This window comes from Sander vitreus, chromosome 1 (genome assembly GCF_031162955.1).
Source record: "Sander vitreus isolate 19-12246 chromosome 1, sanVit1, whole genome shotgun sequence".
NCBI lineage: Eukaryota > Metazoa > Chordata > Actinopteri > Perciformes > Percidae > Sander > Sander vitreus.
In genome coordinates, this window is record NC_135855.1 from 35,555,518 (window position 1) to 35,583,080 (window position 27,563).

Here is a 27,563-nt window from a genome sequence, read left to right on the forward strand (position 1 = left end):
ACTGGTGGCCCTGAGGGTCTGCAGCCCCGGGACAGTTTCCAACTTTGACCTTTTGGTAATCCAAAATCGTCCAAGAACTTTTATAAATGAGGCCCCACAGTTCAGCTGAATTGCTCCAAATATGAATGAATGGACCCATGCGTCTGATCTGCATGCAACTCTATTAACCCTTGTGTTGTCTTAATATCTATATCAGAAGTATGGGTTTCTTTGTTACTACCTAATTGTAATTACCCAAAAATAACACGGATGATTCCATACAACGCGCATTGCAAGTACGGCAAAAGATCGGATCTCTACTTTCATTGAATTTTGGGTGCTTTGTTAAATTTTCTAGCATTTGAAAAAAAAACAGTATCCTGACTGAATGTTGACATATTCCCTTCTGTGATTATCCTACCCTCATTATTAGTCTGAATAATTCATAATTTCTGCTTTTTTTATCTCCAGGATTAGGTATAATTTCCTATAAAGGTTTATTGACCATGAGTTCCAAAAATAAGTGTAAAACTAGTAATAAGATGGTGTTAGTGGTGTTCATACATGGTAGTGAAAGGAAGTGTAAAACGGAGGGGAAAAAGGGGCCAAAAACATTGAAAAAAGCGCCAAAAGGGTCGAACATGTTCAGTTTTGACCCGGGAGGACAACAAGTGCATGGTCCAATATTTTTTCAACTCCAATCCCCCATTTTTATTCCAATTTGGAATGTCAAATTTACACAGTTTGCACAATATACCAGTACCCTGAAACCAAAAGGGCTAAATGGAATTCAGCCATCATTTATTTTACTTTTACACCTATGTCAAAATGTCTTCCATGAAAATGGCAAGGACATGCAATACTGATTAATTGTGATTCATAAGTGTCCTATTGAGAGTTTGACATGCCATCAATAGTGAATAATAATGACAGATTTCTGTCACCTCAGGTTTCTTAAGTCCACTGTTCAGCACTGCATTTGCCTGCTGCAGTATGCTAATCACATCGCAATCAAAATATCATACTAAGTATGATTATGATATAATGATTCATACTAAGACATACGACATGTTCTACTAATGAGCCCCACACCGAAAGATCCTAATGAGGCTGCTCTGGAGTTGACCTGAGGCCACCACCCATGCATACGCAACGCACTATTAGAAAAAAGGGGAAATAGGATCCATACATTTTTTTAAAAGAAACATAAATATAAGAAAAGGAAATAGAAAATTATGGATCTCTCTTTTGCTTATAAATTAGGATTAATTGTTTTTCGGCAACATGTTTATGGATCCAAGTCCCACTGCTGAGCTTAGCAAACTGATTTAGCTGCAGTTAATGTGTTCTCAATTAGAAGAATAACATGATTTTAGATGATTATAAACAATACATTAAAAAGAAACCTTTGATTTACAACAGAGCTGCACTGCAGAAGTGCCTTTTTTATATCAAACCATGAACAGTGTCTTTTAGTGCCATGCAGGACCTGGCCTGAGGCTGTCTCGACTTACAAGGTACACACTCACTGAAACACACTCCTCATTAATATGCAAAAGCTATGCTGGGAGTCATGACTAATACATTTCCCTTAATTAATGAGTGGTGCTCATGAAGCCCCGGAGCAACTCAGAGAAATTATTTAGCTTTTCTCTTCCCAGGGATTTCCTCCCCACGCTGAACTATAAAGTGGAGGTGAATGTCAACAGTGCTGCTGGGATATGTAAGGATTTATTTATTTTATGTGAAGAGATATGAAATATAGGCTACATTAATGGTAGAGTAATAGAGGAAGAGTTCCATGATTAAATATTCAGTGTGTTAATGGCTGTGAGCTGATGGAGGGGAGAGCAACAATCAAAACACTGATGACCATGGCTGCTTATTAATGCGGTTTAATGTCAGCTGGCCGAGTTATAAAAAAAAAATATATATATAGAGAGTTGGAAGTATAAACAGACAGATGCAGTGGCTGAACTGATAACTATTGAGTAAAAAACTGCCTAGCTGAATAAGCAATGAATAGAACACACTTAGGGGTCCTACTTTTTGTGGTGGTGCAACGACCAGTGCAAGTAGTGCTCAGACAGTTTCCTGAACTCGAAGAGAGATTTGCCCATCTGTGTGGTATTTGGGTGCCAAGCGCAAGGCGCAAACAGATGGAAGAATTATTAAATGAGGCAGCGCAAAGCGGGTTGTTGGTGGTGTGTTCCAATTTATGTTTCTCAAGAAATTCTAAATTGAATTTTGTTTCTGCTGAAGATAAAGATAAACTACTTAGCAAGTGGTGTTTGCCAGCTAGCCATAACTTTACAAATCAATCTCGCATTGCACCTTTCATACAGGTAGCATGTCAAAGTGTTTGACAGGTCAGTGACGAATGAGATTAATAAGACAGTAGCGAGATTACCATTAAAATAACAGAAGACTAATGGACACAAAAAGTTCAAATGCAGGGGTATTATTGTGAAAAGGCAAAACAAACAAATTGAGTAAAAGAGAAAGAAAAAATAATAAAATCTATTTGCCCAATTGCCATAACGTGTTCTAGTCAAAAGACAGGTGGAAAAGTTTTAAGATTACATTTTAACATATCAAAACCTTCAAGCGTGGGTCACATCCTCGAGAGGATTGTTCCAGCAGCTCAGTGTATTAAAGCTAAAAGCTGCCTCAAAGGTTTTTGTCCTGCACTTCAAAACGACTACAAAGCTCGAGCCAGAGGACCTGAGGGGCCATGCTGGCTTATACATTAAAAGCACTCCAGACAAGTACATAGGTGCAAGACTGATAACTGAAATCAATTAATATGTAAAGACCATTCATGTGTGTGTGTGTGTGTGTGTGTTTGAGGGCTGCACTATTCTCAATTCTGCTGATGACTGTATGAGAAGTCGTATTAGATTGATGTATTTTTGAATGCTGCTGTGTTGTAGTGCTCATAGTCTTCTGTATGTGTTAAATCTATTATTATCTGGATTGGGCAAAGGGCTGTTTGACATTGTGAGTCATTTGATTAAATATAGTAAACAATAGTGCTGAATGCAGCTATAATATTGCATTTCATGGGCTTTGTATTTCTATAATAATGTATTTTTTTTTCTAAACAAACAAACAACTAAACAACTCACTGTTTCATAGAGGAAATGCATTTCAATGCACCTGTACACTGGCTTCAAAATGAGCTGTCGGGGGCAGACTGAAAAACTAATTACAGCTCTCACAGAATAATTAATGGAATGTATAAACCATCAGAGATGGATTAGATCTACCAGTTAGAGAAATTTATTTTTTCTACAATATTATAACCTAACCCAGTGATGGAAAGTTATTACATTGTAGTAAGCCCAGTGGAGATAACGTCTGAGCACACTGCCTGTCTCTGTCAGGTTTGGTGTAATTAGTGATGATTATAGAGTGATGCGGTGTCAGGTCTGGACATTTTGAGGTGACCCCCCAAAGTGCTGGGCTACTGATGCGTAATGACCACGGACAGTGGCCGTCACACTCAGTATGGCTTCTGCCCTTTCAACACGGCGGAGAACGCAAGGGTAATGGGAGGATCAGAGAGAGGTTATTTCCCATTTCACAGAAATACTGAGAAAAACAATATTCATTTCTCACCAATGAGGGCAGGTCAGAACTTGAGCTGTGTCAAAATCCCTCCCTTGTTTACTTATTTCCTTATAGGGTTAGTAGTTTAGTAGTCTCGCATTGCCAGACCTTCCTCCACAGTGCTGCGGAGGAGGGTCTGGCTAGTCCACACAGCATTCCGGGATGGGAGAAAGACGTGCTCTGGTTTATTGGCATTTCTTTAAACCAATCACAATTGTCATGGGCGGTGCTAAGCGCCGGACAGAGCCACGGTGCCGCTGTAAAATAACCTCTGGAAGGAACTTGTTTTGGTGGAACATGTTAAAAAGTTGTTTTAGTCGTGCAACAGAAAACTCAGATTGGACAGATAGTCTAGCTAGCTGTCTGGATTTACCCTGCAGGGATCTGGGGCCTTGTTTGTAAACGTGGCGTACGCAGAAAAGAAGACGTACGCCACTCTCTACGCAAGAATTTATAATGAATATAAGGATTTATAAAAAGCAAACTTGGTGGGAAAATGACCCAGGCATACACACAGAAATGGGTGAAATGAGAAACGGCGACACCGACGACAGGTGGATGAAGTGACAGTAAATAAGGTTGGTAAACCAACCAGGAATTACAGTTCTTTGATTTTTTTTCCCCCTCCAGTTTCTTTCCTTTTTCCTTTTGTGTCTGTAGGTGTCTCAGACAGGTTAATGCTTATTTTCTGCTCAAGCTGAAACATTTTTAATGTACAGGCAACTACTGACCTCCATTTTCACTGCCTAGAACTAATGATTTGTGTCTACTCGTCTCTTCGCCTTTATATAAATCATACAGCCACCTGTAAAATGCACTCCATGTTCAATCTGAATTCATAAGTAAAATGTGAGGAAGAATGGGTAACTAAGTGTACCTCAAGTATGTACCATTTTGAGCTACTTGTACTTCATTTCTGCTATGTTACACTTCTCACAACATTTAAGAGGGAAATATTGTACTTTTTACTCCACCACATGTTTATGACGTGTAGCACCTTTGCAGATGACAGCTTATAAAATATGAAGCATGGGCGCTTTTAAAATACAATACATTGTTAAAGGTTAAAGCAGTTGTTTCCAACCTTTTTAACTAATGACTCCTTACAAAATAGCACAGTGTAGTTGTGCATAGCAGTATGGCGAACCTTCTACATGGTTTCATTTGAAGGCCAAAGAGGTAAAATTATCCAATATTTCGGAAATAGCAGTTAGGATTTAAGATAAGCCCAAAAATGTGATCAAGTTTTACGGCTCTTCACTTTTACTTGCCCTTTATGCTAACAATCTTAGAATTTAAGCGTCCTGGACTGTTCTCACACTGGATAAGACAGGCAGCAACGCAAATATATTAAGGGTGTATCTTAAGTAGCACTGACCTAGTGTGATATCAGTGTAATCTGTGTTGAAGTGTGGAGAATAAAACTAACATATCATGACAAGTTGTAGAGTGTGTGTGTCAGTGTTGTGTAAAGTATGCTAACCAATCACATCAAGACAGACAAAGGACAGTGTTTTTAAATACTGCACCTAAAACATGGAGATCATTTCAAAAAGCCAGATTTCATTCACATATGTGAGTCTACAGTAAGCTACTTTTGTAAAGATAGCTGGAAATGTATACCAACTCTAGTGTTGTGAGTGTGCTGCTGTGAGCCTTTAAAAGCTCTCTCCACTAACCCTCTCTCTTCCAGCCAGTAAATACCGCAGCAGCAGTGTCTACCATTTTTGTTTGGTGCCCATTTATACTTGTCTTTTGGCGTCCTGTTATTTTCTCTCATGACACATATTTTATTAAACCTGGATTGCTGATGTCAATTCACGTTTTTTTCATGTCACAGAGACAAACTAAACCCATGTCAGTGTTATTCGCTTCGTATAAATGATGTCTGCCTAAATTTCTTTTACTATATTCCATCTGTCTTCTACTCTTTTCAGTGCTAAGCTTTTTTTGTGAATGGTCTCTAAAACTTATCAAAAGACACGAACTCTGTGTGTATTATAGGAACTATGAGTAAAACCAACACCTCATAATTCACTTTTACTTTGCATAATACATTTCTATAACATGTCCTCAGTTCGCACCGTCGTAATGTCAAACAGAACACTTCACTTCTAATGTGAAATTTAATGACCAGTGACTAGACCATAAAAAAAGAACAGAGATTCTATTTTTTTTTTTTTTTTGTGCCAGCGCATAGTCGCCATGATCACTTTCTGCCTCTGCCTTGCTGCTCACCTTGACGTGATGTGAACTCAGCAGAGATCTGTCCTGTGTCACAGGGCGGAAAATATTGATTTCCTGTCATAGCATTTAGCCTGGAGGACATGGATTTCCATAAAATTAGTTAAACATTTCTGAATTTCCTGAAGTAATCCACCTGGTGTTCAAGAGGCTTTATGTTGACTCACTAGTCAATTGACTCCACATTTACAGCTACTTCTCAATACTACTGCATGCAAGCTATGTGTGTGTTCACAAATGAGAAGATTTCATTATTACAATTGAATTAAGACAAAGGGCTCCTTGCATAGGGCAGTGTACACTTTATGTATTGTGGTGACCTTTCAAGACCGCTTCTTTATCTTCCTATCGTCCTTTTATGATACAGATGTCCCTTTATCACTTTTTTTCTTACAGTATAAATTATGTCATCACTGAACTAAGGCACTAAAGTAAGGAACGTATGCATAAGGTATGTTTCTATCCAAATGTTATGGAATCTTTAAGAACATTTCCACAAGTCACAAAAATACAATACTAATTATAATATGTATTTTCATTCTAAAGAGGGTAGATTAAGAAAGCAAGAGTGTCTGACTTTGACATTTGAGACCATGGGTCTGTGTCCCGTTTCCCACAAACAAGTTGATGTTTTGTTTTTTAAGGAAAACCTTTTAAACAGCTGCATATTTACACATCCAGGAGATATGGAGCAACATAGGCATTCATTTTGGAGTCATTTTTCTGGTTACCTGATACATCTATGTCCTGTTTTCACTCTCCTATTAGCTCCATTTTGGACTCCACTGGCTCCTGGGGAAAATATATGGCTCTTTAGCAGCTAAATGCTGCACTATGTTGATTAGCTTATCGGTAACTGTGTCTGTCTGCTGTTTAGTGCTGGACAAAAAGCGTATATGGGTTTTTGTAGCGTATTCGCTGAAAACAGACAGCTGTCAAACAGCTGTGAAACAGCACTGATAAGAGAGGTAAAAGTGAACGAAAACAGTAAAAACCAATAAACTGAAAGATGCTCAAATGCTTGGAGCTGAGGGGAGCTGTGGAGTCAAGTGATAATACTGTGTGGGTTTAATATTACAGTATGAGCAACGGCTTTCATATATAAATAGTGATCCATTGTAATATAAACATCAATTATACCCACTTCAAACACAGTATGAGCTGTTTTTATAGGGATTATATGAATCGTTTTGGACGGCACTTATATATGTATGGAGACTTGTACAGACAAAATGGTGAGTGGCGCTGGGACTATAGTGCCCAAAATGAAACACTAACATCATCATTTACAACACCACAATCTCGAACTTGGCTTGTTTCTTATAGTGTTTTTTAATTTGAAAGAAATGGTTTATACACTACATTTATGTAACACTTTTATATCAAGCTGCTGTACAATGTGCTTCTTATTAACTCACGCATCAAAGCACACATATTTACAGGTAATAGCACCGTATTTATAAGGATTGGCACGTAAATAAGCACATTTTGCAATAAAATTGGGGCAGGAAAGCAGGAGAAGTACCTCCAGAAGATACATCTGCACAGCTGCTGAGGGAGTGCACGTGTTACAGTCACATGCTATTATTAACATTAAGCACCATTTATTTTTTTCACTATGTTTTATTTGTATTGGGACAAGTATGTAACATAGACCTATGCCACACACCACAGCATGTATAGCCTAAGCTAATTTGCCATGCACGTCCCTAGATGGACCCTTATATACCCTGGCACTTTAAAACACAAATGCTTCTCACTATGCTGCAAATATTTTCATTTACATCATGAATTATAGCCGCTTTGGTGGCATTAGCGCTTGGTTTTGCTTTATAGCATCCTGACCACCCTGTTCATATCCCTTCTGTGTAGCAGCAGCACAGAGCTTGCGAGGTAATGCAACTCATTTATTACCCAATGAAATATACACCTCAAGGCAATAAAGATGCTTAGGCTGCAATACACATTAATGAAAGCATGTCCCATTAATGCGCTCTGTCAGTAAACATCCATCCCATACAGTGCATTATTATTCCACACGCCTCCATGTGTATTCAGCTAGGGGAACAGCAAGACAATGCGTCACAGAAGCAGAGATAAAAGCTTACAAAAAAGTAGCGTAACATGAGGATAGACATCACTCTGGATGGTTGTATAGTCTGCTGACGAGCAGGAACAAACACTGCTTACATCAAACCTTTGTGGGAAAGCTAAATATAAACACCAGCTTCTCGGAGCCAATTACAAATGGATGAGGACTAAGGAAAACTTATGTGACTCCTTTCCCAAACTGTGTTTGATGGGTTTATTAAATTGGCTGGCGCCGAGCCAGCCTGACAGCGTGACCTCCATTTTTGAAGAGTTAATGTATACAGGGAGGGTTGCTAAGACTTCCAGGCTCGTCACACCTGAGCTCCACATTCATTGCGTGTATAATTGTAATTGGATTTGATTAAATTTTCATTAAACATATAATGTGTTTTGGGGGGGGGGTGCAGCTTTTCCCAATGATAAGATTTTGCAGAATATATATAGCAACTGATGCATAAAATTATTGGCAGCTTCTTTTGGTCAGCCATACAGCAGAGCCTGAGCATATTGTCTATGGACGGCAGCTTGATAAGAAGAAGAAAAAAAGTCAAGTATTGATCAGTGGAGTGCTGATGAGAATAGAAGAGAAAAATACATTAGAGGATCAAAGGCAACAGCTTGGGATTTTGGCTGCTGTCTGAATGAAGGATTAGCACACTTAACACTTCAATCTGCTCAATTTAATCAATACAGTTAAAATACCACCGTGTGTTTGTGTCAGCTAAAAGAACACTAAAGGAGTTGTGCGTGAACATACTAATAATATTAGAGCTTAATTTGGTTTTGAAATCAATAGAAGTTTTAAAAAACAGAACCAATCATTTATTGGTCTTTTTTTTCTTGCTTACACAAATACTTTACATTAATTAAGATTATATAAGAAGGCAGGACATTTTACAGTTGAACAATGAACTTTACTACCACTTATTACAGTTATAAATAAAGTAAACAGTAAACAATCTTTTCTTAGCTGGAGTTTGAGATCATTTCTGTTGGGTTGAAGTTTTCTATATAAGAGATTTAGGAGACTTGCCCTTCTTGCTTTAATCAAATTAATTCCTGCCAGGCCCTGGCGTTTACATCTCTGCTAGCCCGGAGACTGATCTTGTTCAACTGGAGGCTTTCCCGTCCCCCCCCACACACGACCGTTTGGATTAAAGAGGTGCTCAACAATTTGAAGCTTGAGAAGCTCAGAGATATTCTCTGAAAGGCTCTATCGCGACATTCCTAGAGATGTGGATCCCTTTCCTAGAACTCGTTGACTTCCTCAGCTTATCTCCTGACTTGGAGGACAGAGCTCCTTCAGGACTGCTCTACTTGACGCCAGCTGCCACCCCCCCATCTCCTCTCTTCCTGTATCTCTTTTAATTTGTCTAACTTTTTCACTTTTATCTTTTGATGTTGTTTGCCCTCACTGGTGTGTGCTTGTCAGTGTGCATGGGTCTGTGTTGCGTGTCCCCGTTTGTTTTGGACCTGAACTGGGTTGGTTTGTGGGTGGGTAGGGAGAATTGAAGGGAAGTGACACACTGTTTTCACTATGCTTTGTTCACCATGAACTGTGCTGTATGTCATGTATTGTGAACATTTAAAATTTAAATATTTCCAAATCTCCTGAGCAAAATGTTATTAAATGAATATAGCTCACTGACAAATAGCAGAATTTCGCTCAACCACAATAAAAAAATGAAATTAATAAAAACAAGGGTAATCAGTAGTGTCTCAACGTCTTTTAGGCCAGGGACCCCTAAGCTGAAAGAGAGACCGGGACCCCCTACCGCATATATTGTATACAGTTGAGTTGCATATTAAACATATTAAACTGGGCAGAATGGATGAAAAGAAATGGATATTATTTAAGCATTATCAGTTTAAACATACATCAGGAAGGAACAGTGACTACTTAAGCTTAACAGTATGGCTACCATAGTAACCTATAGTAAGCTTACCTTCAATGTGTAAATTCATTTTTTTTTTCTCACAAAAAGGCCAATATATCTTAGCTATTTTAATTTTGAATTCATATAAATGTATATTTTCAGACTTTTACAGACAATTAGCTAATAACAATATGTTCGTGATGGACTACCATCAGCCAGTATTATTATTTAACATATTATTATTATTATAAACAGCTCTTACAGTACAGTAAGTGTCTTGAGACCACAGAAGAGTATAAAAGCTGCAGCTTGACAGTCAGTGAGCTCTTTAATCTATTAGAGTGTTTCAGTGTCTTTACATACAGTGTGCAGAGCTACAGCTTTCTAAGAGATGAGGTTTTCATTTTAAAAATGGCTTTACTACACTTTATCTCCAGGCCTGAGCTGAACCTGATGCCTGAGTGTATTTACAGGACGGAGCTGAGAGTAAAGACCTTAAAGCTCTCATTCCAGCGCTTTAAACGGCAAGCCTTATCAGCGCATGCTTAATGTAGAAAACAATTCTTCTAAAACCCAGAGATCATAACATATGTGCACAGTGGTAGTCGGACAACCATTTCCACAATGACAACTATTATCCAACAACACATGAAGTCAGAGATCATAATTACCTTCCACAGGGGAAATCACTCGAGTTCTGCTTGCACTGCACCATAAAGACTGAGGGTAAACACCGGCATAATCTGCACTTCAATCTAAACTCAACACATAAACAATAATCCACAGGAAATAAATATCTGTTTTATAAATGTCCTTCTCTGTGTATTTAGAAACTGGCCAGAAAAGCTGTTTTGTTCCTCAAAACTCAATATGTACATATCATCAGTTTCACATCAAATGTCCTTTAAATGGGGGACACATTTTTTTATTTTTATTTTGTACAACATATAAAGCTAAAGTCATCCTGGACAAACAGTGAACTGATTTGTGCTGCATAAATATGGATGTGATGACAGCTCTGTGGCATTTTGAGAACGGGAGATATGGAACATCGCACTAGCTGCCACCTCTCTTCTTCCCTCTGTCCATCCTCTGTTTCCCCAGAGCTACTTGGCTGCTTCCATAGAGGGGAAATCAAGTGGAACCACAATTACCGCAGCCTCCCATTGTTTACAGGGAGCTGTCTGCACAAAGGACAGGCTCCACCGCCAGGCAGGAGAGACAGAGAGAGAGAGATGAGGCTGAGTGTGTCCAATGCAAAAGGTGATACATGATGTGTCGTGCGAAAGCTGCAATAGGTGACATTTTCTTCCTCTGAGGAAGGAGCTGCTCGGATTGTGATATTGAGGGTAAATTTGTAGACCACATAGTGCCTACAGTGATGTAAGGTAAGTTTGTGGGTGGACAAAGCCAAGAGCTGTCTGATGTCCAAAGAGACACGCACGCACGCACGCACAAGAAACACATTGCACTAACACAAACACTGGAATCAGTGATTGTCATCAAACTCATTTCTTCTGCAGTCGCTGTGTTTTCAGCTCAACAATTCAGGTGACTTCTGTACATTTGACTGACGACACGTATACGTACGGTCATTCCTCTCCACATGAAGCCTTTAAAAAAAGAAAATACGAATAAAAACACGGACAATTCTCCTAGAATAGTAAAGAGCTGGGGGGCACAAACAGCAGCAGTTTTGACAAAGGCTAAAGAAAAGAAAAGTAATGTGACGGTAACAATTTCAAAGGGGTTGTGTAACATACTAAACAACAGCGGTACGTACAATTTTGAAGTTACTTAGTACTTTCATATTTAGGTAGCATTTCATGCTTCTTAATAGCACTATTTCAGAGTGAGTTATTAAGCTTTTTATTCCACTACATTTATCTGACAGCTATAGTTATTGGTTTCTTTGCCGATGAAGATTTTACCAACAAGTCATAATACCTTAATGACCGAATAGCTTGTTAAGTATTTATAGATATCCATCCAGTATTGCTAACTTCAGTTAAGTACATGAATAGTTCTTCCTCGGCTAACCGATCATCCTGTTTTCTGAATGAAAAGTATAAATTAAACAAAAATATTGTTTTGAAGACTTTGGGATTTTGATAAGGCTGATACATCCTGCTATAACCTTAAACCTGTTGTTTAAGGCTGCAGGCTAGCACTATGGATTCGAACAATGAAAAGTTCAAGATAGAGTAATACCCTTTTCCGTAAACGTGGTCCATTTCAAAAAGAACATTTTGTCATAAAAATAATCCAGCATCCACAGCAGCCTTTACAACTGAAACGTTTAAAATATCAGCATGTTCTCATGAACCATTCGTTCAGAAAGCTACGAAAAAGTTAAGCACTGTAATTCGTAAACATTCCACGTTTTTTTTGCTGTATTCACTAAATTTACGGCCGCTGTATAAGAATGCGGCTGCCCTGTAGGGAAAGGTCAGGGTGGATGGGTGGGCGTTAACATACAGGACTTTCACTTTTCACCTTTCACCCAGGAAATGCGGGTTCTTTAGGAGTGTTTTAATCCAAAATAGAGATGGTCCGATACCATTTTTTGCTTCCCGATACCGATTCCGATACCTGAACTTGCGTATCGGCCGATACCGAGTACCGATCCGATACCAGTGTGTCATATATTTTATTATGTTTTAACAACTGTGTACTACTATCCCTGTATGGATGTGATATGATTTCTATCTTTGTAGACAAAATTTAACCGTAATGTCCGCTGAAACAACCTGCAGCTCCCGGTGCTTTGTACCCGGCTCAAACTCACCTATTTTCTGGTAACTGAACCACCAACAAAGACTGATACAATGGAGGTCTGTAGCCGGCGTCATGGAGCTCTGTAGCGGCTTAAACAACTAAACTAGCAACTGCCGTTGGGCATTATGGAGCTCATAGCCAGCCGGCGTCACGTGACCACCCAGCGTCACGTTCGTAGGATATCATCCGTTTTGATGTGCACGTATTTTTGTACGATATCATACGGACCCGTTCATGAGAATGTGTTGGAAATATGGTGTCTCCCACCTACAAAGCAGTCTTTATCGCTTGATTAAACCAGAATCCAGAGAAACCATAAAACCATGCGTGCGTGTGTCCTGCTTAATGCAGCGACAACAATATGATTACCAGAAACCTTTCCAGATCCAGACACAATGAAGAATAACAAAACAGATTCCAGCACCAATTACAGAAGCTAATGTGCAATCACGTTAGCGTTGTGTAATATGAGCAATCACCTCCCATCACTATGAACGCTAACTCTGTATTACATTCATGCAGAGGATCAGAAACCCTCAGGAGGAAGCTGAAGGAGGGAAAAGGAGGCAGAAAGAGGATGTATCTCTCCCAGCAGACGTCGAGCAGGCTCCTAGGGCTCCCAGTCAGCAGCCAGGACAGTTAACAAGCTGCAAAATAGATTGATTGACTATGGATCCCTGTCCCTGTGTGGCTGCCAACTCTGAGCTAATTAAAGAAAACTTCTCCGGAGAAACACTGAGCAGCAACCAAGTACATCCTATTTACTCTCGAGAAATAAAACACGTTGCTCTAAAACCCTTCCCAGTAAACCAGAACAGATGTCACTGTACTGTATGTTGAGAAATAGCTTGAGCCACAGAGAATACACCTAGACAGAACATTTGCAGTGTGTTGTTAAAAGTAGGTAAATATGTTGGAGAAATTGTTTCCATACTTTGCCCTGACATTCAGCTCTGAGAAGGGTTAGGGATTTGTAGGCAGCAGAATATTAGAAATCTGAATATTTACTGCAGACAAGCCATTACAAAACTGAATGGCTGCAATCACCCGTTCTTATTATATCACATGCTGACTCTCCCACCCTTTAAAAAGACACACACTGAGGTACTCATCAGTTGGCATTAATTTCACTACCCGCTTTCATTTCACATAACTTAAGATACCAAAGCCATGTGGCTGGCAGTCACCATGACAACTGCAACATATGATATTTAGAGCGAAAACTGACAAAGAGAGGCGGCAACATACATATAGGAATAAATATTACTTCTTGACTTTCCTCATATGAAAAGGTGTAACAATATGGATATGAATTTACCCTGAAACTCATTTTTAAAGCATTTTTTTGAACAGTTTTTAACAGTATTTAATATTGGCAGCGTATGCAGGATTTCAACAATTTGCCTGCAGATAAATTAAGTTCTTTTTTATCTTATCTTACATGTGCAGGGTCTGCAGCTTTACGTTGTAACTGTATTACTGATATGGCACAGTAAAACAATTCCCTTACATGAGCTGCCAAACACTATATATTCGCATTAAACCCTTAAAGGGTAACTACCGTTTTCTTCAACCTGGACCCTATTTTCCAATGTTTTTGCGTCTAAGTGACTGATGGGAGCAACAATCTTTGACATTTGTCCAGTATTAAGCGAGATCGCTGCAGTCGGCAGCGGCAAAACAAGCTACAATGAAAGTTAATAGGACAATTGTCCAGCATGTATTTACCTTCACAGAATTGCTTGACAACGTTATGGAAAAGATTTCTAAGGAGGTCGACCTTTCTGTTAAAGAGTAAGATCCTTTTTTTTAAACATAAAAACATCCATGTGTGTGTGTGTGTGTGTGTGTGTCATTATGTAGTAAAATCTGATGAGTCAGTAATGTGTTTGCAAGCATGCAGACGTACCGGTGCAGGAGTATTCGTCCACTCTGAGGAAGCCTGGCAGACAGTCACAGCGATGGCTTCCGGGCAGGTTGACACACACCGTGTTGGACTGGCAGTAATGCATCTGGGTCGCACACTCATCAATATCTGAGGACAACAGAGCAGATACAGTGGATTAATAACTCCCTGACACACCCAGGACACACAGAGCGATTCCTTGGGCGACTGATGAAGCAGGCGGATGAAGCTTATTGAACTGCTTTAACACTGATGCTTTAATCTCATTACAAAAGGTACTGGTCTCTGTGTGTCAACTTGTTGCTTACAAATATTAATTTCTGTCTTGCCTTGTCTTCTGTCAGTCTTGCCTATCCATTTACTCATCAATCTCACACACACACACAAACAAGACAACGTTTTCAAAGTATAGTTTGGTTTTTCCCCACTTAAAATATATTAATTACGGTGTGTTGTTTTGTTAGAGCAATAGAAAAGGAGTACCAGGCAAGAGAGGGCAAGGGAGAGAGACAAAACAATAGAGATGTTAAAGACAACGGGGAGAGGAGAGAAAAGAAAAGGAAATGAAAAAAGAGGAAAAGAAAGAACAGAAAATGCGAAAGCTGATGAGATAAGGACTTATATACACTAAAGAGGACAAAGGACAGCATCTTTCCTGACATGCATAATGTTCAGCTAATATGATACATTGAAGCCTCGCTTCGTACACAGACTCTCTCTCATCCTAATGTAGCTTGAAAGACACTGTATGAGCACTGAAACAGAGCTCTGGGAGGCACTAGCTGAGCTGAATGACTGCTGATGAAATGGGATCGGAAACGCACAAGGGAGGTGTTAATTTGTGCGTGTGTGTGTGTGGTATGTCTACAGAGTACATAGTATTTATGTGGTTGTGAGCAGCAGAGAGAACCGGTTTTCTGAGGCTAACAGGCCTTTCCACCACTTAAGGGACTCTGTATGCTACACTTAAGGGAAGGAGAGAGTGAGGAAAGCATTTCCATATCCTCTCCTTGGACAAATACATTCCAGCTTTGAGGTTTTCAGCTTCACACATTCCCCTTACAACAGAATGAAATTTTGTATGAAGTATGTAATTGACTTACATGCAACAGCCAGAGGTTTATTCTCGACAAATTTCATCCTTGGAGAGTGTACAGTAGGAGTGTTGAATTGCACAATCAAAGAGAGACGGATCGTGTGTTCAGGCATACAAAGCCTCGCCGGCCTTCAGCATAAAAAGCATTGATCTGATACATCAAAAACATGAAACTTACTTGAGTGCTTTCAGGCTGCAAAACAGTACCTGAATTCAATTTTGTACTGTGTCCTGAAGCACTATTCCGTCCTGACAGCTACTCATTTGATTGCCCTTTATTACCACCAAAGTGTTGCTCAAGCCTCATGATGGCTGGCCTGTGATGTCGCAGACATGCCGCCTTAAAAATTCAAAGTTGAGAGCTCGCTGCTTTTGTCATATTTCATTGAACTGTAAATAGCATCTACTGTCAAGGCTGACACACGATGGGACTTTCTGATTTCTGTTGTTCCAAGGTCCTGTATCCACTGTTAACCGTGTGTGTGTGTTTGTGTGTCAGAATGTCTGTGTTCGCCCTCTGCAGCCTCCTCTGGGAGTGCCGTAGCAGGTGAGGTCTGCTGACAGAACTGGACCTGTCATTTCACATGGGGGGGGGGGACGGGGGGAAAGAATTCATTTTTCAGGATTTTCCGGCATGTCTCTCTCTGTATGCCCTCCATCCTTCCTCCTCCCCCTCCCCTCCACCACAGACCTCCTCCTCCCTCCTCTTCCCACTGAGCCCAGTTTCTTCATCTCTCTGCTGCTTTATTCATGCTGTGATGTAGGTCAGGGCTGGGGAGGGGAAAAGCTAAAAATAAGGCAGGATAGGACTCTCTGCCTGCATGCGCATCCATGCGTGTGTGTGTGTGTGTGTGTGTGTGTGTGTGTGTGTGTGTGTTTGAGAGAGAGAGAGACAGAGACAGAGAGACTAGGTGTTTGAAAGATGAGTGTCTGGATGCTGTCAGGCAAATAGAGAGAAGACTCTTCATAGTGTGTGTGTGTGTGTGTGTATGTGTGTATGTGTGTGTGTATGTGTGCGTGCGCGCACGTAGGAGTGCATGTGCACACTAGTATCTGCATTAGAGTGGTGATCGGGCCGCATTTTTCTGTCCGAGCCCGGCCCGCGTACAACAGAGCAGTAACCGAACCCGACCCGAGCCCGACCGGCATTAAGATATTTATGTCCGAGCCCGACAGTTAAAATCTGTTGTTCTCATACTAATGACACATGTACGTTTGTTTGTGTGGAAAGCCCGATTTTATTAAGCAACTGTAGGAAGGCATTTGGAAATGTCAACAGATGAGCGCATCAGCGCACACGGGGCAACAAGCTCACGTTAATAAGCTGTTTCATTTAAAATGTTCAATGTGTTAACCTTTCCTGATTGCTTCGTTTCCCAGCGTGGTTAGAAAACCAGGGGAGACTCGTTACCTCCAGGGCCGACGTTACAAAATGAATAACGTCGGGGTTAAAATCCCGTTTCCGGTGAGCAGATGAATGAACTTGGCTTTCAGTCTGGGGTTTATTACTGTGTACAAAACTTAAACTTATTCCACCAACTCTGCTCCGGTCGCATCTACAACACGTGTGCTTCCTCTTTCTCTGTCTCTCTTCTGCCCCCTTACCACACACACACACACACACACACACACACACACACACACACACACACACACAGAGCTCTCTTAAAGGAGCCGCAGCACCATTTTACAACAAAGGCCTTATCGCGTAGATGTGACCGAACCCGACCATCATTTCTAAATATCTGTCTGAACCCAGCTCGGGTCGGGTATCCATCCTCTAATCTGCATCACCCCTTACTGTACAGAGGTTAATGGAAACTTTCCATCCAACAGCAATATTGTGACTTGCTCTCTGAAACTCTTTATTTTGTTTACTTTAATCAACCTAGTGTGTGTGTGTGTGTGTGTGTGTGTGTGTGTGTGTGTGTGTGTGTGTGTGTGTGTGTGTGTCCTCAGCCACTGCAGCTGATCAGTCTCATTTTCTGGTCTGTTTGAAGCCGACTGTAAGAAGCTGCTGCCTCAGAATGACAAAACAAATTCAGAGATAAATACCTCTCTAGACTTTTTAAAAGTATTCACCAGATTGTTTTTTCTTTTCTAAAACATGAAACTTTGGCGCTTGGTTAAGACGAAGACGAGACTTGTGCATTTGTGTGCAGGTATGCGTTTGTGCACTCCCATGCATGGTTCCTAAAGGTTTCCCACTTAAGAATTGAACTGTTCATCAATCTACTTTCCTGTTTTCAAGTTGTCTCTCACTCAGCAGGGTGTTTTCAAAAACTCATGGACAGAGTTTTGTGGAATTGGCTCGAAATATTGAATAGTGTTTGGCAACGGAACCATTTTTGAGACGATTTTGGAGGCAACTCAGATCTCAGATGTTCATCATTTAACACGGATGTTAGCTAAGTAGGAAATAAACTTTTGTCCAGAAACTCCTAATTCCAACTATTAAAAGTTAGTCCGAAACTCAGTTGAACTTATAAATGAGGGGTTTGAGTACAATAACAATAGTGAGAAGTACTCATAGTTGTGCTCTTTGAATGTCCTGTGGTTTATTTCTCATCTGAACTTTTGTATTATTGTTCTGTAGATTATGTAGTATTTGCACCACTACAGGTATTGTTTTAACGACAATGAGCTTTTTTGGTCAACTAGGCTTTTTTTGTGGATGGATGGCTGTGGCAATATTACTTCTGTTGCATTCAGGCTAATACAGTTCACTTGTGTCAAGCAGTTACAATTTTTGAAATTACAAATATTTGCATATTCATTGGCTCTGGAATTTTCAATAAGGGAGAAGGAGTTTAAATGTTTATGTTTAGATAACACGATTTATAATTTCAGAGTAGCAGAGTATATGTATACATCTTGAAACATTCCTGGAGAGATTCTTTAAGAGATCTAAGTTACACAATGTTGTAATCTGTAGTATTTCAGCACATCCACATCCAAAGTAAAAATCAGTATTTGTAGGTGCCTCGGTACTAAAACAAAGCTGCTACAACTCTGGATGCTCCTCCCTAACTGACCGGCATAGCCACAACAGAGCACCATTTAATAATTCATGTGCATGACTTAAGAGAAAAGTGACAGCTGCTAAAGCATTTATTTTTTAGAAAAGGACTTGACAAGAGCTGCTTCCATCCAAATGTCATCACCCCTCTTTGACCTCTCTCTCGCTCTATCTATCTCTATTTTCACGTACACAGAAGTTAATATCACCCAGCAGTTACACACCATGATAACTGAGGCGCACAAATACACACACACGGGCTGTGTTGAAAGAGAGATGGGATATTTCATTTATTTTCTGTAATGCATTTGGTGTAAACAGCTAATCAGCTTGTTTTTCATTTGACTTCACTGAAACACAATAAACGTGTGAGTGAGAAAAAATATTTTACAATTACCCACATTATGTCTATATGCAAGTCAATGATATTAAAAACATGTATAAAGTTACAACAGTAAACAGCACAGCAACAGTTTGAGTTAACAAGTCAAGTCAATTTAATTTAATATAGCACAAAATCCCAGCTATCTCACGACACTTTTCATATAGAGCAGGTCTAGACCATACTCTTTACTGGGATACAGTGTTGTCCTTACTTTTTTCAATAACAAATAGTGTTAGCCAAATTCAGTAATTACATGCCAGTTACCAATCCCAGTAACGCTCCTTTGCTCCAACAGTTTGGAGGGTCAGCTTGTTGACATCTTACTGGAAGTTGGATGGTCTGAGACGTGTTAGCTTAGCACACGGGCTGCGAGAATACACCTTAGGTTGCTTTCACACCTGCCTCGTTTGGTCCGTTTAAAACAAACCCTGAAGCGTTTGGTCGGATAGTCCGGTTCGTTTGGGCTGGTGTGAAAGCTCATCCCAACTCTGGTGCGGATCAAACAAACAAACAAACTCTGGACCGCTTGAATACGGGGGGGGGGGGTCTCAGTTCGCTTCCAAGTGAACTAGAGTTCGGTTCACTTCAGGTGAAAACGCAATCCGACCCAAATACAGGACGTGAACCAAAAGCAGTGCATTTCCTAGCTTGCAATTTCAACCTTGCACACAATTTATGGATTTATATATGATCGAAGGGATGATGACTTTCACATCCATAAGCTGTTCTGACCACACATATCGCTGGTCGTCTGTGTGACATCATCATCATCTCTCTCTCTCTCCTTTAGCCTACTTGCTGTCTGTCAGCTGCTCACATTGTTCGCCTTCTTTTAAAAAATTAGAAACACTAAAACAGAACCGGAAAACCCAAGATGGTATGAATTTGGTGTTGCTCCATTATTTCTGAGACCAGATGTGTCGGCGAGTTTCGGATATTCTGTCCAACCGTTTGACATGTGCTTACAATGTTTGGTGTGTTTGACAAAGTGTTGTGTTATGCTGTGGGCTGTCACCAGAGAGTTAGCGGTTGACGGTCAGTGAAAAAGATTTTGTTGTCCTATGTGCACACACACACACACACACACACACACCCACCCACACCCACACCCACACCCACACACACACACACACACACACACACACACACACACACACACACACACACACACACACACACCCACACACACACACACACACCCACATACACACACACTGCTTTAAATACATTAATGTGACATGTACTATAGGTGTGGCATTTTGTGAGTCGTTCAAAGTAGCTTTGACTGAGCTGGGTTGAGTAATGGAAAGTAATGGAACTTATTACTTCTGCTCTTGAGTAATTGGTAGAGTAATGCATCCAATCTTTCAATGAGTAATAGGTAAATTAACTACTTTCTTCAAGAAGCATCAAACAAAAAAACATTTACTTTTTGGTTTTAAAGTACAACTTAAACGGTGTGAGACTGTAAGTCAGAGCATCAACTGGCATTGACTCCCATTTGAAATAAAAAGCTTCTTCAGTGTTGCGTTGCAGCAATGTGACTAGTCAATCATGACCCATCTTGAAACAAGACGGCGCATTGTTTATGAAATTCAAGTGAAACTCAGTAATGTTTGAATGCTTCAACTGGCAGTTTGTGTGTGTTTCAGGTAGGGATGCACCGAATCCAGATTTTTGGGGTTCGGCTGAATAGCGAATCCACTGGTTAAGATACTACCGAATCCGAAACCGAATACCGAATCCTATTCCCATCCTCAGTCCATTAACACAGTAAACACATTAATGAAGTAAACAACGTCCACAGCCTCTAAAATAGTTAAGTGTGTAACTGAGGGGGTCTTATATCGTCTAGACTCAGGTTTGACTTTTAAATAAAGACACGGGCTTCCAATGCCGGAACTGCACTATTCCACCCCAACACAGTCACCACTTTATTCACTTCCGTTTTTCCCGTCACAATAAAAGCTCTATGTTTACTGTTAACCTTCAACTGAGAGGTTACACAATAAAATACCTTACAAATGTAACAACTTAATATTGAATTCACACTCTCTTTTCACATCGTAGGAAAGCACATCGCTATCACCAGATGGGTGACAATGTTGTTTGGCAAATTTTCGCTAACCAGTGTATGATGAAGGCATGTCTAACGTTAGCTAACGAGCAGGGAGACTCCGAAAGAACGGCTGACAGCCCGGGAGAGGCACTGTCAGTTTTTAGCTGTGACTGTCCTTCCTTTGCCGTACCTGGGGTTGCTGCGTTTTACGCTGCTGTCTGTGGATTCCTTAATGCGCGGCTCGTATTCTTTCGGATGTTTCATGCGCAGGTGTTTTGGCAGCGTCGATGTAGCGTGTTGTTTGGGGTCTTTGCCGCTGCGGGACAGGTCGGCATTGCGGGTTGGGCGTGTGGCTCGGCTTGGGTTGCTTTCTTTTGGCTGGGGGTGCTGCCAGGCGGCACTTTTTCTGCTCGCGAGTTCCATTTTCACTTTCTCACAGCCTACTGCACTGAGCGGTCCACCTACATTACGTCGACCAGCGTAGCGCACGCAGTGCAAGCGTGGGGTTCGGTTCGGTGGAAAAAAATTCTAAGGTTCGGAAGAAATCGAACCCCGTCAAAAAGCCCAATATTGTGTGCATCCCTAGTTTCAGGCACACATGTCTGCACATCGTGTTAAATTGCTTTTTATCAGCTGCTGTCCTGAATAAAGAAAGAGACTGATGTTTGCTTGATGAGGCCATAAGAGTGCTAACTTCCATCTTCATAAAAACTTCAAACCAACACACTTCGCTTCATTGAACTTTGCTGTGTCGTCAGCTAATCTCACATTCATCCCAACAGCTCTTTCCCCACAGGAATCCTGTCTCTCTGGTGCAAATGCAGCAAAACCTAAAATCTTGTCAAGGCTTTACTGCTATTACAATGCATGAACACCTCTTATATTGAGTGATACTCAGCTTGCCTCTTGACAAGCTCACTCAAGTCGGTCACCTCACTGGTCTGCTTTAGTGGATATCGCTTTGGAAACTTCAGTTTTTGGGGATTTGTTTTCGAACATAATGCCATTCTCAACACAGTGAAATGAGGATAAAAGAAAAAGTTTCCATTCCTGTGATGGGTTTTGATCCCTGTGGGGAAGATGTTTTTCATACAGTATCGAAAATGAACAGCAGGAAAATGGCCTTCTCTCAAGGAGGAAATTAATCTAATCCAGCAATTACATACCATGATAATTGAGTCTTATAAACAGCGTTGCTTTCAACAACTTTGACTTGTGAATGAAGAAAGTGAGCCTGGATATCTCCCACTATGCTTCATTCCTCCTGCCGCAGTGGGAACTTAGATCACAACTTCAAAAGAACCGTATTATTGTCCTTTAATATGGACTGAACCACAGAGAGGACCAAATGGTTTTCATGACGGGGGTTTCATTTTCACACAGAGGCCTCAAATGTCTGAACTCAATGAATAAACTCTCTTATCTCCCTGTGCTGTAAACAAATCAAACACAAAAAAACAACAATCAACATGCAGCGCAGGATGCTGTGTGCCCCTTCCTTGAAGCCAGAGGAGAAAAAGAACTACTGAGGCATTTAATTAGGGAGCCTTTAGAGAGCAGAAGCTCTTTATCGCCATCCTTGTCCTTCTAGAAGACGCATACAGAGCAGGAAGTGCTCTGGTTGAGCAGATTGGAGCCTGCGAAAGAACATGCTGTTTGCATCGTCTGTCAGAGAACAGCTTGCGGGTATGAGAACTAAATATGGTGTGGTTCTCTATCAGGAGAAGGAAGCAGGGTGAGCAAGGTGGTTTAATCTCCCTGTCACTCTGCAACTCCAACTAGGTGCTGCCATTCACTGAGCTGCACACTGACAGACTATCAGACAGACACTCTGAAGACTGAAACTGTGAGTCCTTCTGTCAGACAGAGGGGATGGGAACAGTTTACCTACATGACAGGTGCTGTGTGTTCACCCAGGTACAGTATATTTACTGCATAGCTTAGAAGAGTACTCCTGGGTGCCCACTAACTGAAATAAATCCATATCAGCCAGAAGAAGGCGGTGCAGTGTGCAACTTTCCACACAGATAGGGGTGCACGATATATCGACTCAATATCGTTATCGCGATATCACGTTGCGCGATATTATATCGAAAGTCTCGAAAAATACACATCACTTGGTAGCGTTGTATTTCCCCCGACTCATTTCCTGGTTCTCTTTCTCCATAAACAACATGAAATCAAGGAGAGGGTTAACTCTTCCTGCTCCAGATTTCCCACCGTGGTCAGAAAGAACAGGGGAGACACTTTGTTTCCCTCACTAGGACTCTAGAGTCGCTACTCGCTCCGAAGAAAATCGCCGTCACTCTCTCACTTCACCCTCACTCTACCCCACACACACACACACACACACACACACATCCCGGCTCGACGCACACACCAGAGCACGTATAAACATCAGCTGCGTGGAGCCTATGCAGAACCATAAAACGAAGCGAAAGAAAAGAAAGGACCTAAAGAGAGAGCGAAGAGTGGAGCAAAAAGAACACAAAAGTAAGAAAATGAGTGTCGCTCTGGGAGACGACGAAATAACAGAGATTGAAAATAAACTTTAGAGGCCAAAAGTAACCCTACAGTCACATTAGCTACAAAAGAGAGCGACATGCACTTGCTTGTGGGCGCTCCTGGGCGTGCCTAGCCTACACCTGGTTGCTTGGCAACAGTAAACAGAAATTCTCCGGTGCTACCTTAAACCACGTCTTAAAAGTTACTTCAGAGGTATTGTTAAGTAACAAGAACGATGTTTTTGGATTTAAAAGTATTTATTTCTCGGTAAAAGTAACACAATATATGAGATGAAATGCCAAACATATCAGATATATACATAATATACATTATATATATAAATACGATGTCCTGAAGCGTTTTCCGCCATCTTGAATTATTTTCTTTGACTCGCTCGAGCCACTGACCTACGTCACGCTGCCCTCACGCTGCCTTCACTCGGATTGGCAGTTGCTCGTGGCCAAACGGCCACTCCCAGAGTGATAGAGAAAGACATTATATATTTATAATCTCTATGACATTTATATCTCTATGGCTCTGGCCACTCCCATTGAAAATGAATGGTAGCCTGTCGCTTTGTCTCTGTCTCTTGTAGCTAATGTGACTGTAGGGTAATGCCTCCTCCTCGGTAGCTTGGAAATACTTTGGCTTTAAGCCAACAGATGTGCACTGCATTGTTTTTTTATAGTGTAGTGTATATACAACCAGTACAACATGTCCTGTTCTATAGACATGCTCTTTATTTATTTATTTTATACTGTCCAACCAGTAAAACATGTCCTGTTCTGTAGACACACGTTGGACCAGTCCAATATGACCGAAAAAAAAAGAAAAAGAAAAAAAGAGATGTGCTTATACGTTTCTTGGAAATAAGTCCAAATCTACCGATTAGTTGCTAACCGACTAGGAGGGGGCATCCCTAGTTCATTGCCGCCCGACTTGCACCAATGATGATCAGGAAGCGGTGCAGATGCTGTTGTGTATGACGACGAGTTAAGAAGCTGAGAGGTAAACACAGATGCTGCCAGAGGAAAACAGTGACAAAAGCTGCCAGCAGTAGTGCTGAGCTGGGTACTCGTGATTGATTAGTCCTTTTGCAGTCCTGTGGACCAATACTTGTAATCAGGAAAACACAACATTTGTTTGATTAGCTCGAAGAAAAGGGACAACAGACAAGGCTGCTACCATAAGTCCCGCAACACTTCCACCCAAACCTGAATCAGGCTGTGTTCATTAAGGCCCGAGAAGCTTAAAAACATTTTAGGCTTGAACCTGACACAAAGTTTTAATGTAAAAAATGTCTGCCTTCCCTTTGACCCTTGGACACACCAACGGGTCCTCCAACCTACTGTAAATGACAAAATAGGTTGTTTGTTAGTGCTTTCTAAACCAGCCCATATTGTTTTCTGATCTACCACCTCTGTAATACTACTTTCCTTTCTGCTTCAGAGAGATGACAGTCATTATTCACACGCCCACGGCGGTTGTTTGCTAGGAAAGAACAAAAGGACCAATGCTGTTGTTTTTCTGCTGAGGTACTATGTCTCGAACATAGGCGCTGGATTTTTATGTTCCCGGGGATATCTCAAACATATGAGTCGAAATATAAAGACAACAAACTGTGCAAAGAACATCACCAGTTTATTGATCAAAATAACCATCTAATCACCAAATGAGAACGGTTTAAACAAGCAAATAACCAAGTTAAGTACATACCAAAGCAAATAATTAGGCAAAAAAAAAAATAAAATCAGGCTACACACACACACACACACACACACACACACACACACACACCTACTCAGATTGGTACATTTGAAGTTGTTTAAACTAGGGACAAAGTAATGCAATTGACCATGAAGCAGATCCAGTCACTATTACAGCTATCATTATGGGCTCACTCACCCCTTAACAATGTCCTCGGTTAAAACATGATTGTGCTCTTGTTTAATGTGCACACCCTAGAGGAAATGGCGGCCAGTTAAAAAAAGGTATTGCAAAATCACACACTTTGAATCGGTGTATGAACCCATTCAGTGGCCAAAACCTACAGGATGTTAAATATAGGAACCAATACATTGTAGTGCACTGTTCAATCGTAATGCCTTGACACTGTGCCCAATCCTCTATATAGCTTCATTAAACAACCTTACTATTCATCTGAAAATTACACCCCACAGCGTGATTTCCCTGTTGTTGGTGCTCACAATTGCCTGCGGGTGCCCGAGCTCATCATTAATAGACAGAACCACCAGAAAAACTCTCCTCCAAATCACAGACAACCCATAACACATTTTGTTTATGTGCTTTTTGTGTTTTGTTTACATCAATCCCACTGTGTTTTCAACAGATCTATGGTTTTGTACTTTTTTCCCCAGGCATAACCAGCATGCATTACTCTTCTATGAGCTGTATCAGTCAGTCAGTCAGTCAGTCAGTCAGTCAGTCACACACACACACACACACACACACACACACACACACACACACACACACACACACACACACCCTTGATTGACCCTGCCCCCAGGACTGTGGGAAGCGTGGCAGCAGCAGATGGTTGAATTTAGCTCTCATTGTGTCAGGTTACGGCAACACACAAACACACACAAATACACAAATACATATACACACAGCCAAATGTGTCAGGAAGGTCATCTACATATTATTATGCAAGTCCAAATGACAACTTGTTTCAGATTATTGGGCACTTTCAACCATTAGTAACCAGTTGCTAGGTAACGGTGATGTCTCACGGCTTACAACCTGAATGATGTAATTGATATCACATCAGTCCCCATTCACCTTGTAGCTGATGGGGAAAGAAAGCAATAGAAAGGTGATGAGGTGTTGAGCTGATATTATCCTGCCAGCATCCTTCTCCCGTGTTTTCGGTTACTATGGAGGCCAATTTACATCTTTTATCTTTCTGACTCACTTCACATTATTGAAAGTGATGGAGGACGACGAAAAGAGACAGACCGACCCTTTCAAACAGGGAGAGAAATCGAAACAGAGACAGATACGCAACAAAAGAGAAGAATAAAAGATAAACTATGGGAAAATAAAGACAAAAAACTGAGATGGAAAAAGATGCAGAAACAGACAGAAACATGGACAGAAACTGAAAGAAACAGACAATCCAAGCTATGAGGATACAGAAAGAACCTCAAAGTAACAACATTGCACTTGTTGTGAATTCATCGACGACAGTAATCATTTGACAGGAGAGCCGACATTAGGGTATAAATATTTGACGACACAGCGTGGGAGTGCTTAATTAGATTCATTGTTATTCCCATCCAGATGCAGCTGCTATCTAGAGAGAATGCTGACAAAATGCGCGTGTGTGAGTGCAGGTGTAAACGTGGATATCACGTTAAGTTTTAATTTAATAGATTTTTTACTTTGAGTTCAGTTTTAATTTGGAGGTGGTGGGTGTTCGATTAATTTAGTTGGAGTTTTTCTGGGAGGCACAAGCAAGAAGGCAAAGAAGGATTCAACTTGTTTACGAGTTAACTTAATGGATTATGTGTTTAGGATCCTTAAGAGTAACTAACTACAGCGATGTTCTCATAGTAGAGATGGGACATTTTCAGCCATTTGATTTGAAGTGTTGGGAATGATTCAAACCAATGAAGTTCATTCATTTAAACTAAAATCTGAAGTTTCTGTACGTTTGCGGTTGTACAGGTCAAAGTGATGTTTGAACTACAACAAACATGGCAGAGTATCTAGAGTTGAAACACAATTTAATGCAAGTTACAAATAAGTGACTGTGGTTTAGACAGACATAGTTTGCCAGAAAGTTAGCCAACTGCTACCCTGAGCAATGAAAATGGAGAGCAGAGCAGAGACAACAGCAGCAAGCAGCTGTTTTCTGAAAGAAAAAAAAATGGATTTTACCCTACACGTCCAGCACCAAACCACAGACAAACAAAGTTAGTGAGTGAACATAGTGGAGCATTTATCTGCTAAAGTTGTTGCTGGAGGTCCAATATATAAAAAGAGA

The 27,563-nt window shown here is 40.7% G+C and overlaps 1 protein-coding gene across 1 annotated transcript in view; it reads right to left on the reverse strand.

Annotated features, from left to right (window-relative positions):
* LOC144520077 (protein kinase C-binding protein NELL1-like) overlaps nucleotides 1–27,563 on the reverse strand; it is a 300,316-nt gene that overhangs the window by 77,259 nt on the left and 195,494 nt on the right. The window contains exon 13 of the mRNA XM_078253714.1: nucleotides 14,491–14,616. Within this exon, the coding sequence (XP_078109840.1) occupies nucleotides 14,491–14,616 (126 nt within the window). The remainder of the gene's footprint in view (nucleotides 1–14,490; nucleotides 14,617–27,563) is intronic.